Source organism: Urocampus carinirostris, chromosome 15 (genome assembly GCF_059441175.1).
Source record: "Urocampus carinirostris isolate Australia breed hairy pipefish chromosome 15, RoL_Ucar_1.0, whole genome shotgun sequence".
NCBI classification, from domain to species: domain Eukaryota; kingdom Metazoa; phylum Chordata; class Actinopteri; order Syngnathiformes; family Syngnathidae; genus Urocampus; species Urocampus carinirostris.
The window spans coordinates 27,995,908-28,010,990 of NC_142363.1; the positions used below are offsets into that span (position 1 = coordinate 27,995,908).

General features: G+C 39.3%; 1 protein-coding gene across 1 annotated transcript in view; it reads left to right on the plus strand.

The window, feature by feature from the left end:
* The window catches only part of fancm (FA complementation group M), an 85,599-nt gene that overhangs the window by 57,401 nt on the left and 13,115 nt on the right, over positions 1 to 15,083 (plus strand). The window contains exons 14-18 of the mRNA XM_088354901.1: positions 8,619 to 9,819; positions 12,530 to 12,609; positions 14,439 to 14,501; positions 14,557 to 14,643; positions 14,724 to 14,889. Of these exons, the coding sequence (XP_088211027.1) occupies positions 8,619 to 9,819; positions 12,530 to 12,609; positions 14,439 to 14,501; positions 14,557 to 14,643; positions 14,724 to 14,889 (1,597 nt within the window). The remainder of the gene's footprint in view (positions 1 to 8,618; positions 9,820 to 12,529; positions 12,610 to 14,438; positions 14,502 to 14,556; positions 14,644 to 14,723; positions 14,890 to 15,083) is intronic.

Genomic DNA, 15,083 nt, shown 5'->3' on the forward strand with positions numbered 1-15,083 from the left:
ATTTTATCAATTTTTACAAAACCATGATCATTTCTTTCATTTTTATTTTTTCTAATGGCAAATGGCAACTGTTTTGATTTGAATTTTTTATATTAATGGGATTTTATTTTATGTTTTGCCTAATTTCATTATGTTTATTAATTTTCAAATTTCATAGCTTAAAAATTATATCCAATTTAGCAAGGCTGCCATAGGCGGCCAAAGAGTTCGAAGATCCATTTTAGCTAGGCTGCCATAGATGGCTAAAATCAACAAATATATTTTGTGGCTAGGCTGTCACCGACGGTAAAGACGTCAAAGATCAATTTTAGCAAGACACCCATTGATTGAGTAAACAAATGTGGCCACATTTTGCTAGGCAGCCATCGATGGCTTAAGTTGTCAAAGAGCCATTATAGATAGGCTGGCATAGACGGTTAAAAACATCCCTGATTTATCGTTGCTAGGCTGCCTTGGATGGTTTAATATGTCAAAAATCAATTATCTCAACACCGGCATAGAACGAGTTAAAGTTAAGTGCCCAAACTTTTAGCTAGGCTGCCAAAGATGACTAAAGACGTCTAAGATCTTTTGTGCAGGGTTCGTACGAGGGATTGAAATCCTTGAATATGTTTGAATTTTATTGTTTGTTTTCAAGGTCAGGAAAATGCTTGAATTTTGGGTGAGGTGTCTTATAATGCTTGAAATTGTTGCCATTGCCATGTTTCTGGGTAGTCTGACTCCATAGCCCATGGATACGTATTTTCCGCACTATAAAGCGACCCGGGTTATAGGGCGCACCCCGAAAAAATGGTTTTTGGTCCTATTTTTGACATAGATAAGACGCACCAGATTATAAGGCGCTACAATGGGAACGTGGACAAAACAGTCAGATAGTTAAGTCCAACTTATTACCCCCTTAACATTCCCAAAGCTTGCAAAGACGCAAATACGTGTCGAGAACACGTGCGGATGCGGTGTCCGTAAGATGTCACTCAAATGCATCGTTCCATCCTTCGGAAGGTTAAAGTCTTGGGATTCAAGAAATGCTAACCATTCCTTAGTATCTATTGTCTTTTTCGCTCGCAACTTTACTGTGCATATGACAATAAACACTTGGAATTGAGTTTAATTTAAAAATAGACACTCCATTCCATCCATTATCTGCACCGCTTATCACAGAAACATCGAGTTCAGTCTGAAACAAGATACAGGGACAATATAAAACCCGAAGTAGCTCACCGAAGTCGTTGTGTTCATAATAATGTGCAGCCAATGTCCTCTTATATCCGTGAGGGTAGTAAATCCAGGAGAATAAAATAATTTCAAATACAGAATAGAAAAAATGCTTTCTCTATGCCGTCAGCCACGTGCCATAAACATTCATCTTTTTTGGCCAATTGCAGGCTTTGTGTTGCCGTTTAAGCCAATGCCAGCCTGTAAATGATAAAAAGGATCCGCCCCTTGACCTCCGAATAACTTTAGCCAATAGTGATCGATTCAAATGATGATTGACACATTGGTTAGCCAATGAAACGCCGGTAAATAAATCCCAGCATACACAGCGTACTACTTGGCGTTCGGGGGAAAATCTATTCGGCGGCTGCAAGTTAGTTGGAAAACTTTGCAATTTTAAAATTGATCCATAAATAAGGCGCACTGTATTATAAGGCGCATGGTCAGCTTTTGAAAAAAATAAAGGCTTTTAGGTGCGCCTTATAGTGCGGAAAATACGGTAAGCCCCTTTATTTTAGTCATCAAAGTAACCAAAAAGAAACGTTTTTTTGATCGGCACAGGATTTCCTCCTTTGAAGGTACTTGAAACATTCAGAAATTGGCGTTAAAAGTGCTTGAATTCGGCCATGGAAAAGATGGCTGAAGATGCTTAATATCAAGTTTAGTGAGGCTGGCAGTAATCCATTATCTCTCTATGGACCGCTCCAGACGTCCGCAATCTATTGTACCTAGACGTCAAAGATGAATTTTGTTGACTCTGGCAGTGAAAGAGTTAACACCTTTCCAATATTCCTCCGTTTTAAACGTTTCTCTCACAGTTTCTACTCCCTCCCTTTTCGAAAGCCTCAAGAGGTTGTTTTTCCAGTCGTCGGACGACATTTTCTGCTCGTCCTGGGCCAAGATCGTGCTCAGTATGACGAGGAGACGCCATACAGACGGAGGGCCTGCGATGACGCAATCCTTCCAAACGTTACATAAAGCCCGGAAGTTAAATCTAGGTCAGGTTGCAATGACCTAGATGGGGATGAAAAGAGCTAGAGAGTTGCAAAAACACACTACAAATGACTCGACTATTTTGAGAAAAATAACAGGCAACCTGCACGAAAGCAACAGCACCTCGTTTTCTTTTTTCTTTTTGGCTCAAGAGGCAATTACCACAATCAAATCATTTCCGTAGCTTTTGATGAGTAATCAGGTTAGATTTTGCTCCACTCGTCATGAACAGAGTCCGTCCTCCAAGTATCCACGGATACTCAGATCTCCAACGTCAAACAAATGCAATTGATTTCCATCATTATATGACAAAAATCTAAAAATAAATAATGAAAATTATTTAGTGAAGTTATCACCAATCAAAAAAGGAATACGATCCAATTCATTAAGTAAGTAAATAAATCTATAATCAATAGATCAAGCTTTAATTTCTATTGAGATATTTTCCATCACATAGGTAAACTGAAAAAAAAATGCTTCCATTAATTTATTTATGAAGATATAAAATGATATTAAAAATGTATCTGTATGTACAAAAATAATGAAATGAAATGATCTGCATTTATATAGCGCTTTTCAAGTCAAGACTTCCCAAAGCGCTTTACAATGTGCTCGACATTTCCCAATAGCGGCCGTGCAGCCATGTAAGGCGCTAACCTGCTTATTGGAGGTATTAGGGGTTCAGTGTCTTACCCAAGGACACTTCAACATGTAACACGGAGGAGCCAGGATTCGAACTAATGTGATCTTTGCTTTTCTTGAAGGTTATATGTTCAAAATTTTATACATTACTTTATATTGTGTAATTCACGAGGTTCTTAATTATATATATATATTCCAGTGTCTGAAATGACACCAGGGCAGACAACTCTGAAAAGTTGCCTGCCCAGGTATAAAGTCGCCTGCCCCATTTTTCACAACGTGAAACACAATAAGATGACTCATCGCAAAAAAAAAAAAAAAACATTGTTGCAAATAATTAAGGATTGATAATCAGAATATATAACAGAACAACACTTTAAAATTAAGTTTATTATGAATTTATTTATAACATTCATTGCGTATATATGACTTCGCTGTTTTCCATCTGCCATCAGTATGTACCTGTATTTACTCATCTTCATTCATGCAATGTTTGCGTTGTTTCGTCTGCTACAAGCCACATGAACTCATCTTTCCGCGATGCTTTTAATGTACGTTCACGTTTTGTAGCGTCATCAATTTTGTTAGCTTCTTTTGAACATTTCTTCTGGGGCTGAGGTTTTGGCTTGATTCCTAACCACTTATCCATTTTTCTTGTGTTCTCTGTGCGCCTACTTTGGAAAATGATATGCAAATGCACAACCTTATAACGCTCGGGAGAGTCCGGAAGCACAAAGATATTCGATGCAGGCTTCTGATTGGCTGCCGAGTATGCAAAGTGCCTAACAAACTGAAATTTCCAAACCAAACAAGGGATTTTGAAATCGGAATAAAGCAAACGTTTTTGGTTTTTGTTTTCTTGAAAAAGTTGTCGGACACCCGGGCGGAGACGTTTTGTAAGTTGTACGCCCGACGTAAAAGATGCACACCCCGGGCGTCTGCGCAGACGCCATTTTAGACACTGATATATTCTCATTTATTTATTTTTTAATGGTAATGGTAATGACAGAATACACCTTAGCTGAACATCAACTTATTTTCAACCCTTTCAAAGGGTACCGTCATTTTTGCTTCCATTTTGAATTTTTTTCAAATATTTTGGTCCAACAGCTATTCAAAGGTCTGGTTATCATTAGTTTTCCATATTGTGGATGTAATATAATACAGCAACTCCACTATATTTATTGTAACAATTTAATGGCATGTGTAAATACTATGTTGACTTTTATTTTACACCATTTTATTATATGTTGGTAGTTTTGTTGTTTAATATTTAGTAAGCAAAATCACCTTTTTCTCATGACTTTCTCAGCATGCATACGCAGTAATAAAAGGGTGGAGATCAAAACTCGAGCTACGACTCTGTTACGGTAATATGTAGAACTCGTTCCAGGATGGGCATTATAAAAGCTGCGCTAAAAATAACTTTGTACAATTATTACTCATGGTATTTAAATTAGCTCCTCATTACATTCTAATGGGGGAAGCCCCAAGGTGCCAGAAAGTTGTTCTGCAAACAGATGTTAAATTACATATACAGTATCGCATGGTATTTTACGACCGTGCCCTTATTGTTATTGGAAAGGTCCCTTGAAGCAAAATTATATGATCAAAGTCTTTTTTTAATTCTTAATGTATTTTTATTATTTCTCCCCTTGCAGGTTTGTTGCCTTCTTTTCATTGTTTAAGTTTTGATTTATTTCAGAATATAGTTATTTCTTGATTTTTTGGTAATTCAGTTAGCTAGATCCTGTTTGTCACTTTCCTTTTTTAATTTCTGATTTACTTGTGTGTTATTTACTTATTTATTGCTTTATTTATTTTATTTTCAACTCTAGCTGGATTGGCTGAATTCTATGAGTCACTTTCAATACAAATTGAAATTAGATTGCCATTTTATATACATCCACCTTTATTTCACCTCTGCAGGCATTGTGATAAAGGGTACACTAAAGCCTGCAGTGTAGCAAATGCAATGTTTGCATTTGCCTCACAGAGGAAAAGAACTGTTTTCTGAACTATCACTTAAAATAAATGAAGTAAAAGGAGCAAAGAGGAGGCCAAGAACATGGCCGAACAAGGGGAGTAAAAAAAAAAGTTTTGACTTTTTCTTGACCAATTTAATGACTCATTCATAAAAATTTGATATGCTGTTTGGTTGATCACGTTATACATTATACTGTTACTGGGCCAAGTAGGCAATCAACCCTGCAAATAAACATTTAGTTGTTCTTTTATACTTGTTCAGACAACGTGATTAGAGCTAGAGAAATCCTGATCACCTCAAAGCCCAAGTACTAAAACACTTTTTCTTTAAAACGATTTCATTTCTGCATCAGAGGTCTCCTACAAGAATATCTAAAAAAAATTGCAAGGGATTTTCTATATGTGAGCCTTACATGGTTAATTCTTAAAACCACAATTCATTCGGTTCTTTGTCATAAGATATTTAAGCAGAAAATGTAGAGATTAAATTATATGCATCTTGGTGCTTTTCAAAGACATAAAATATATATAATGTGTAATAAATTTGTGTTCATATCACTTTTGAGCTTTAATTAAATTAAATTGGTACTGCTAAATGCTATTTTCATTGTACTATTTTTACAATATACTATTCTTTTTATTTTCATTATTATTATAACATAGGCCAGTTTTACTAAGCACTGTGTTGTCATTTTTTGGCCTAATTATCCTGATAGTCTTTCTTTTTTTCTCTTCAAAGTATATTACAGGTTTTACCCTGGAGTGCCATGTCTAATCTCATTGCATCCAATAAAGACTATTATATATATATTTTTTTAAATTGTTTGCAACTCATTCCTAGTTACTTTTAAACTATGCTTGTGATCATTTAGAACAGAGTATGTCACAAAGAAGCAAGTCTCTAGGTCATTTTAATCAAAAGTTATGATTTTTCAAATAAATGCAAACCAAATGCTCTCTCAGGCCACTACAGGGCAGTGTTGAGTTTGTATAGCGTTGTGAAATGGTTTAGGTGTAAAAACTGCATACACTCAGCTGTTAATAAACCGGTTAATAAATTTTATACTCAACATGAGAATGTGTATTTGCGAAAAAGTATGTTGTGTTTGGAAAAGATCCTTCGTTTTATGTGGTAATATTTAGAAAAAGTTACTAATGCGGGCTGAATTATAAATTATAATGCTGAGAATAGAGCTAAACATTTTTATTTTTACTGATCCGGAATCGTCTCAGAAATAAAAGTCAGGATCCGGCCCCAGATCCAAACTGAGTTTGACATCCCTGATTTAGAATATCGTTCCAAACAGGAAGTACGGCGCTGTTGACTTTCATAACCTGTTTTCTTTTCGACCTAGCACTAATATAGCGCTTCCTATCTTTCCTTGCCTTTTATTTTGTCCTGACCTCACAACGGGGCAGCTTCCTCTCATTTTCGCCTTTTGGTTTGCACCCTGCTGCCCCAGGGGAGGGTGCCACTCTCCACAAATTAATTCCAGGTCGTGTGCTTCGCAAGGATGACAGATTTTTGGCCCTGTCGGATTTGTGAAATTGAATTTCACAAGATGGAAATGGCAATCTGGCGGAAAATAACATTTTCGAACCATCTAGTGTGGCTCGTCTACCTACTTGCGTAGAGTAACCGACGCACCAGTAGTTCGAAAAACAGCAATGCAAAGAAAGATAAGAAGCCGAATACTTTTCCTTTGGTCTTGTGCAATCCAGAACAACAGAGCCGACAGACACTGAAGCTTGATTTGAGCATGCGGGAGAAACAGCATCGAGCACTTACACTCTCTTTGCTTTGCCCCTCTCTAAGCATTTTATGACCGTTTCCATCACATTTATATATTCAACAGTTTAGCCTCTATCTACCTATCTACCTACCTACCTACCCTGGTCATATCCCTCGAGAGGGGTGACCGACAGCAAGACAAACACATACAAAAACAAAGAAAATTAAAAAAGGGAAAAAGTTGCAAAAAAAACACAAAAAAATGCCCAAATGTCCAAACACCCAAACAAGTTAAGCACCTCAGCACCCAAGTTGGTCATGCTTTCGTCCCTTCAGATGAAACGGGACACGAGAAAGCAGCCTTGTCACTCGGGTCAGGGTGACACAACACACTCTTTTGTTCAACAGCAGGGCCTGACAGCTTTCACTGGTTTACCCCTGCCGCATCATACAGGTGCCCTGCCCATCCCTTAGAACGTGTCCAAACATCCCATATTCAACAATTTAGCCTCACCGATGTTTAACGGGACCGTATTATTCACATCTTGACAAGTACATTTAAGCAACGTTGCGAAACAGACATTGCAAAGAACTCAATAAAGCGCTAAACTTATTCCGGTCGGTCCCACCACACATTTAAACCGTTGTCACCGCTTCAACATCTTGCCAAAACAGGCCTAACAGGAGGAGGCCCCTCGAAGTGGTCACCAGGCAAAAGTCCCACAGTAAAACTAATAAATGAGTAAATGTATGATAACTACAGTAAACACCCAGGATACAACATGAATAAGTTCTGAGGTTGGGATCACAAAGTGATTTTGCCAAATAAAGGGGGATACAAACCTATGGTAATTCATAATCAACCCCTGAAATTTCAGGTAAGAGAAGAATGATATATAGTAAGTATTACTTTTGTGTATTATGTGATTTGATAACTTTATAAATAAATATACATCCTTAGGTGAATTTTATTTACATTTGCTTTGAAGTGGTACAGTTGATTTACTGGGTGGATGCACAGCCGACTAAAATGAAAACTGCTTTTAAAACGAAGATTGTCATGTCATTAGACGATTTCCTTGCTTTTCTCGCCTCCTTATTCTAAATGTTTGTTCCAATTGTTGAGAGGTTACAGCCAAATTCCTTAGTGAGGGTTGAAATTTGTGTCCCTTCTTCAAAAAAGTTTGATCATCGCAAGCTTCTTTTTCAATGTGATCATGTTTTTGCTTCCCCCTTTAGCATCACTGCAAGCTTTAGGAGTCATAGTAAATAAATCCAGTGCGGAAAATACAGTATTGCATCACCAACTTGTAAAGCACACAAGATTCTGAACTGAATGAGGGAAAATGTGGGAGGTAATTCAGTCAAAAACGATATTAGCATGATAGCATGAAGCAAACCTATAGAAGACCAGCGTTTTATGACATGTAGAAGGGCATATTAGAGACGTTAACTCTTCATAAGCACGAACGCTGCAAAATTTGAATTTTACAAGGTTCTGGACACTAGAAATAATTTATTGCTGATGTTGTATAGAGAGGGTAATGCCATAAAGTGGGGCTGAAAAAACATCTAATATAACAGCGTAAAGTGAAAATGCCTAAGGCCAGGGTCGCTGTTCCCCAGTGGACTACTGCATATTAAATATTTGACAATAAAACATTTAGGAGACACGGCAGCTGTCTGCAGCACAGTTCTGAGGTCACGGGTTCAAATCCAGCTACCAGCCCTCCTGTACAGGGTTTGCATGTTCTCTCCGGCCTTGTGTGGGTTTCCCCTGGGCACTCAGGTTTCTTCCCACATTCCAAAAACATGCATGTCAGATTAATTGGCCGGTTTAAATTGTCCCTAGGTGTGAATGAGCGAGTGAGTTGTGTGTCTTTGTGTCCCCTGCCCAATGCCTGAAGATGGGATGGGCTCCAGAACCCCCGCAACCCTCCTGTGGATAAGGGGTGCAGATAATGGATTTATGGATGGAATAGAGCATTTGAATTGTAAGCACAGCTAAAAAGTCCAGAAGTTGATTGTATTTATGTTTTCTTCTCGGCAGGACGACTGCGCTTACGAGAAGGAACTACTGTCACATCTTAATAAAACCGACAACCGAAGCTGTCTCAAAAAGATCAAGAAAAGCACCTCCTGCAAAACCATCGAGCAATCGATAGCTCGTTTGCAACTCCAGGGAAGGAAAAAGGAAGGAAAGAAAATTCAACCTGTAATTGAGCAACCAAAGCCTGATTGTGATCACCTTGCCGAACCTGATGTTAGCAATAGCGATATGTTGAAAACCGATTCCCCTGCGAACGAGGAGCAAGATGATGTTGAACTTCAGGCTATGTTCTACCTCCCTAAATGGGATTCCAGCCCTGCCGTTTCTAGTATCCCAGGAAGGGATGAGAAACTGGAAAGCATCTTGGCTCACGTGTCTGAGCTACTGTCTCGATCTCCGCCTCCAGTTAAGGAACTAGACACAATCACTCCAGACTCAATGAGACCGACTATCCCTGATGTTCCTCAGCCCTTCCATGTCAATTTCACCTTGGATGAAGAAGATGACCTTGAAGAAAATGAGATTAGTAATTCTGGCCCTGAAGTGAATTCAGAAACTGGAGAACCTGTCCGTCAGTCTGTCAGCAGCAAAATGTGGGACAAGTTATTTGATGATGAAGACCACAAGTTAGATGTTGGTTCAGTCAAAGAAACAGAACATATAATAGCAAATGAAAGCATTGAACTCTTTGACGATGACGAAGTCTTCTTGCAGATGACTATCCCAGATGTCCACACCCCAGAAACTGTTGCCACACCCAAGACACCCCCCAATGAGGAAAACAACCCTAATAGCGTCAAACAAACCTTGGACCTCTCAGATGTATGCAAAACGGAAGTGGAACAGCCCCAGAGGTTGTCTGAAAAAGCCAGCGACAGGTTGGACTTTCCTGTCAATTTTGATCTCGGCTTTTCCATGGAGGACTCCGAGGAGGACGAAGACATAGCGTCCAATGCGACTGTCCAGCCCTTTGCATCCACTTTGTCCACATCCTTCTTCAGGCCCACTGCTCCTTCAAAGTTCTCCACACCAAAGATACCGTTTGGTCAGACTAGTACTCACCCAGCATCACCGTCAACATCCACGGCGTCCCCAATGTCCGCTGTTCGCCTTTCTCTCAGTTCACTGAAAAGAAGACGACAGCAGGCCAGCCCGAAGTCTGAAGTGGGCACCTTGGTGTCCGATCCTGACGTTCATCAAGGTTTTGTTTTTTTTACCTCGAAAAGAACTCAGATTGTTTGCGCATTATACACGAGGTTTTACTCGTTGATCAACTAAAAAAACTTTACTGTCCACAATCGCAGAACATTGGATGCAACGGGAATCGAACCTGGGACGCGTCAGTGAGAGCCCCGAATCCTTACCACTGGCATGGCAGTTGTCCCCTGGGATATGGCGATTCTGCCCATAGGACATTTTTACTTTACGGTGTATACAGATGACAGACTAAAAAGCATTAGGTTTTATCTCATGATCACACTATCTTTAGTCACAGTACCAGAGATTTGGTTGAACATTTCACGCTTTACAATGGAAATAAATTTGTCACTTTCAGTGCTTAGAAGAATGAAAAATAATTTATTGTCACTGTAACATGTGAAATGCCGTGGTTAGGATTAGGGGCTTTCACGACCCAGGTTCAATTCCCGCCGCATCCAACCATAAAGTCTGAACTTAAAAAAAGTTAAATAAAACGTTATACCGATTTTAATAAAAAATTAGGGGTGCGCTTTATATAAGAGTGTGCTTTATACACGAATGAATACAGTATATTGTTACTATTTTATAGGAACACTCAACTACTAAGATTAGTGGTGATTTGCATATATCAAATATAATTATACACACACACGTATATATATATATATATATATATATATATATATATATATATATATATATATATATATATATATACAAAATCCCTAATAACTCAACAATAATAGTGTTAAATTTGCTCATTTTGTGTATTACTTTTTCAAATTTTACTTTGAAAATATATATATATATATATATATATATATATATATATATATAAAACAGCAAAATAAGCAAGATTATTATGATTATTTTTGTTAGTCATGGTTATTTGTTTACAATATAACAAAGATGGATAAGTAAAAATAACTAATGCTTAATACTGATAATGCCTTAAAAATATTATGATATAGGTAGAGCGCTCGTCATGGGTTCAAGAGTTCGCAGGTTCGATTCCCAGCTCCTCCGTGTTATATGTCAAAGTGTCCTTGGGTAAGACACTGAATCCCTAATGCCCCCAATGAGCAGGTAGGCGCCTTGCATGGCTGACTCCTTATTGGTGTGTGAGTGTGTGTGTGTAAATGGGTAAGTGTGAAGCACATTGTAAAGCGCTTTGGGAGGTCTTCATTGACTTGAAAAGCACTATATAATTGCAGACCATTTACCATTCTTAATATCAATGCTATTGTATGTATTTTTGGAGGAATTTTACTTTGAAAAAAAATATCGAAAAACATTTAGCAAAACTCCAAAAATTGTTATAATTTGTAAGAGTCACAGTGATTTATATCTAATATAACATCCATCCATTATCTGCCCCGCTTATCCTCAGTAGGGTCGCGGGGGTGCTGGAGCCCATCCCAGCCATCCTCGGGCAGTGGGCAGGGGGCACCCTGAAACGGTTGCCAGCCAATCGCAGGGCACAGAGAGACAGACAACTCACTCATTCACACTTAGGGACAATTTGAACCGGATGATTAACCTGACATGCATGTTTTTGGATTGTGGGAGGAAACCCACGCAAGCACGGGGAGAACATGCAAACTCCACACAGGAGGTTTGATCTCACGAACTCAGAACTGTGCCGCTCACGCGCTAACCACTGCGCCGCCGTGCTGACCATAATATAATATATATGTTATTAATAGATTTCTAATACTTAATAAAAATATATCTAATAGTTTTAATTTAGCTTATATTTCAATTTTACTTTGGTTTTTGAAAGTAATTTATATATATATATATATATATATATATATATTTATATATATATATATACAAATGGGAAGCACGGCGGCGCAGTGGTTAGCGCTTGTGCGGCACAGTTCATGTCATGGGAACCTCCTGCGTGGGTTCAAATCCAGCTCCAGACTTCCTGTGCGGAGTTTGTATGTTCTCCCCGTGCTTGCGTGGGTTTCCTCCGGGCACTCCGGTTTCCTCCCACTTTCCAAAAACATGCATTTCAGGTGAATTGGCTGGTTAAAATCGTCCGCAGGTGTGACTGAGCGAGTGAGTTGTCTGTCCCCGTGTGCCCTGCGATTGGCTGGCAACCAGTTCAGGGTGTCCCCTGCCCACTGCCCGGAGATGGCTGGGATGGGCTCCAGCCCCCCCGCGACCCTAATGAGGATAAGCGGTACGGCTAATGAGATGAGATATATATATATATATATATATATATATATATATATATATATATAATGTGTATATGTGTATGTATATAATGTGTGTATATATATATATATATATATATATAATATTTAAAATAATAATAACTTTATTAGAAGAATTTGTCAATCCTGCTAGCTTTATGTATTTTTTACATTTATTTTATTTGGGGAGAAAATCTACAAATATTGAGACATATAAAAGTATTATCACGTTTCTGGTTATTTTCTCATTCTATTCCAGTGGCTGTAGCTGTTTATTTTTTGAACTACTAAGAGACACACGGAGCTATTGCCTCGGTGCTTACTTTTCCTTTAGTGCTCAAAAACATCCATCCAAAAACATTTCTTTTTCCAGGCCAGGGTAATAGCGGACAATCCTTTTTGTTAAATGATTGCGGCAATTGAAGAGTCGATTTTGTTTAGTTTAAAAGTTTTGATTATGGAAGGTTTCCTTTCTTACGTTTCCGTTCTTACGTTTCCTTTCAGTGGACAGCGACGATGACGTGGTCGGCTTTAAGAGGAGACACGGCAACAAGGTCAACCCTTTGTCATCTCCGGAGGCAGCGGTAAGAATGGATTTTCAGTCCATCAATAGAAATGCTGTTTATATAAGGGGCAATGAACCAGATCCCACAGTGAGGAGTTGAGGGACATCTAGTTGCTGTGGAAACCAGGATAGCGCCGTGGTGAATCGAAAGTTTAATCCCTCGCTACTTTGCACTTTGAAATTCACGGCCTCCGTGCATCTCGGGTTGACAAATTTTGTGCGATCCATTATCCCTGATCGCAGATTGCTGCGAACAGGGACCGGCAGAGTGAAATTTTTTTGGGCCGCCTGGCGCATCTTTTTGTCCTTTCTGTTCATCCTAAAGTGGACTGCGTTTGTTCAGCCGCAATCCATTATCCCTGATCCAATATGACTGTGGGCAGGGACAAGCAGATTACACTATGTTGGGCCTGGTAACTATATTTTTTGTCATTATTTTCTTCTAAAATCAACTGCACCTGTGCACCATTGATCCATTATTCTTAATCTCATATTGCTGCAAGCAGCACCCGAACGCGCTTCTGTCGAGAGGCATGCCGTTTTGGCCTGCCTAAAATGAAAGCACAGTTCTAGCAGCGATCCATTACCCTCAGTCAACTGTTGTTGAGAGGTCTGGGCCTGTGGCCTGTCTAAAATAACCTGCACTGTTCTGACCACAGTTCATTATCCCCAATCAACTGTTGCTTGAGTGGAGGCTGAGGGAGCATATTTGTGTCATGCATAGGGACTCCATTGGCTGTTCTTTTTGCTTAAAATGAACTGTACTTTTTGGCATAATCCATGATCTTTGGTCAACTATTTCTCAGAGCAGGGACCAGCAGAGTGGATTTTTTTCAGGCTGTTGAAGTGCGCTATTGTGGTTTGCTAAAAATTAACTTCACTGTTCTGGCTGCAATCCATTATGCAAGAAATCAAATTTGTGTCAGACGTGGGGCATCTTTTTTTCCGTTCTTTTTGTCTGAAATGAACATCACCTGTGTAGCCGTGATCCATTTTCCGTAGTCTTCTATTGCTTAAAGCAGGGGCCGGCAGAGCCTTTTTTTTTGTTTGGGCCTCTGAAGCCTGCCCCAAAAATGTACCTGCATTGTTTTGGCCATAATGGATTATCCCTGGTCGACTATTGCTAATAACAGGAGCAGTGTGTTTGTCTCATGCTCAGCAGCTCTTCCATTCTTACCGCCTAAAATGATTAGTTCACAACCGACCATGATCCATTATCCTCAGTCAACTATTGCTTAGAGCAAGGATTAAGAGAGCAAATTTATCTCTTGCGCTGTGGCTCTTTTTTCTGTTCTTAACCTAAAATGAACATCACCTGATCCGTTATCCCCAGTAGACCATTGCTGAGAGCTGGGGACAAGAGTGCTGATATGTGTCATTTGTGGTACCTTTTTTTTCTCCATTCTTTCCTCCTAAACAGCACTTTTCTGGCCGTGATCCATTACCCCCCGTCGACTCTTACTGTTAGCAGGGGCCGGCTGAACACATGTTAAAAATGTGGGTGCTACTTTGTACATTTTTGCATATTACGAGGGATTCTGGTCCCTAAACCGCAATCACAACGTAGATATCTTCTCGCAGGTACATGGACCTTGAGGACTATTTGAGTAATTGTTTATTATTAAACTTTAGGGTGGTACACCATAAAAGGCTTGTCAGGCTTATTAACTCATTCACTACCAATGTCAACTAAAAACGTTGAAAATCTTTCCTGAATTTGGTGCCGTTAAGTGACTTATCAGTGAGTCTTTTTTTCTATTGGGAAGACGATGGTCACATCATATAACTATTGGACTGATATTTATCATGAATATCTACTTTTTACTTAGTCTTTTTTTCCTCTTCCAGTCAGTTCTCTCCGATGCAGACTCGCCAGTGGTTAGGAGGAAACGTGGGGCAGCATTAAACACGGTGAGGCGTCCTCTGCCTTAACCTCACATACAAACTGACCTTTCCCTCATCGTAGCAATTAAACGAGGAAGACGACTTCCTCCCCGAGTGTGCGCCCGCATCCAGAAAAGCCACACAGCCGCTCCAAAAGATCAGCACAAAGGTGTTATCGCATTTCCATGACATGACGCAAATGCCATGTTTTTCATCAACGCATCTCTGACGTTTTTTTTTCTTGACAAGATTAAAAAATGTCGAAAGGGACGCGAGTTCCTGGACCAGGAAGCGGTGTTGTCGGAGGGCGAGGACGGAGTGGAGATTTCATCTGATGAGGACGACGGAGAAGAGCAAAACCGCTCTCTGGGGGGCTTCGTAGTGGACAACTCGCTTTTGTCTCAGGGACTGAATGGTAGTACAAGTATTACAGCTTCAGAAAATGAAAATTAATCATCATAATTTTTTCTCATCATCCAGATCCTTTAAGGCAGGGAGTCAGCAAACCTTTTGAGGCGTCTGCTGCATTGTTTTGAAAAAACTTTGCACATGGGCAAAAAACAGAGAAAAAAAGCTTCTTCTTTTTTTCATATGCCAATAGTCTCAAAT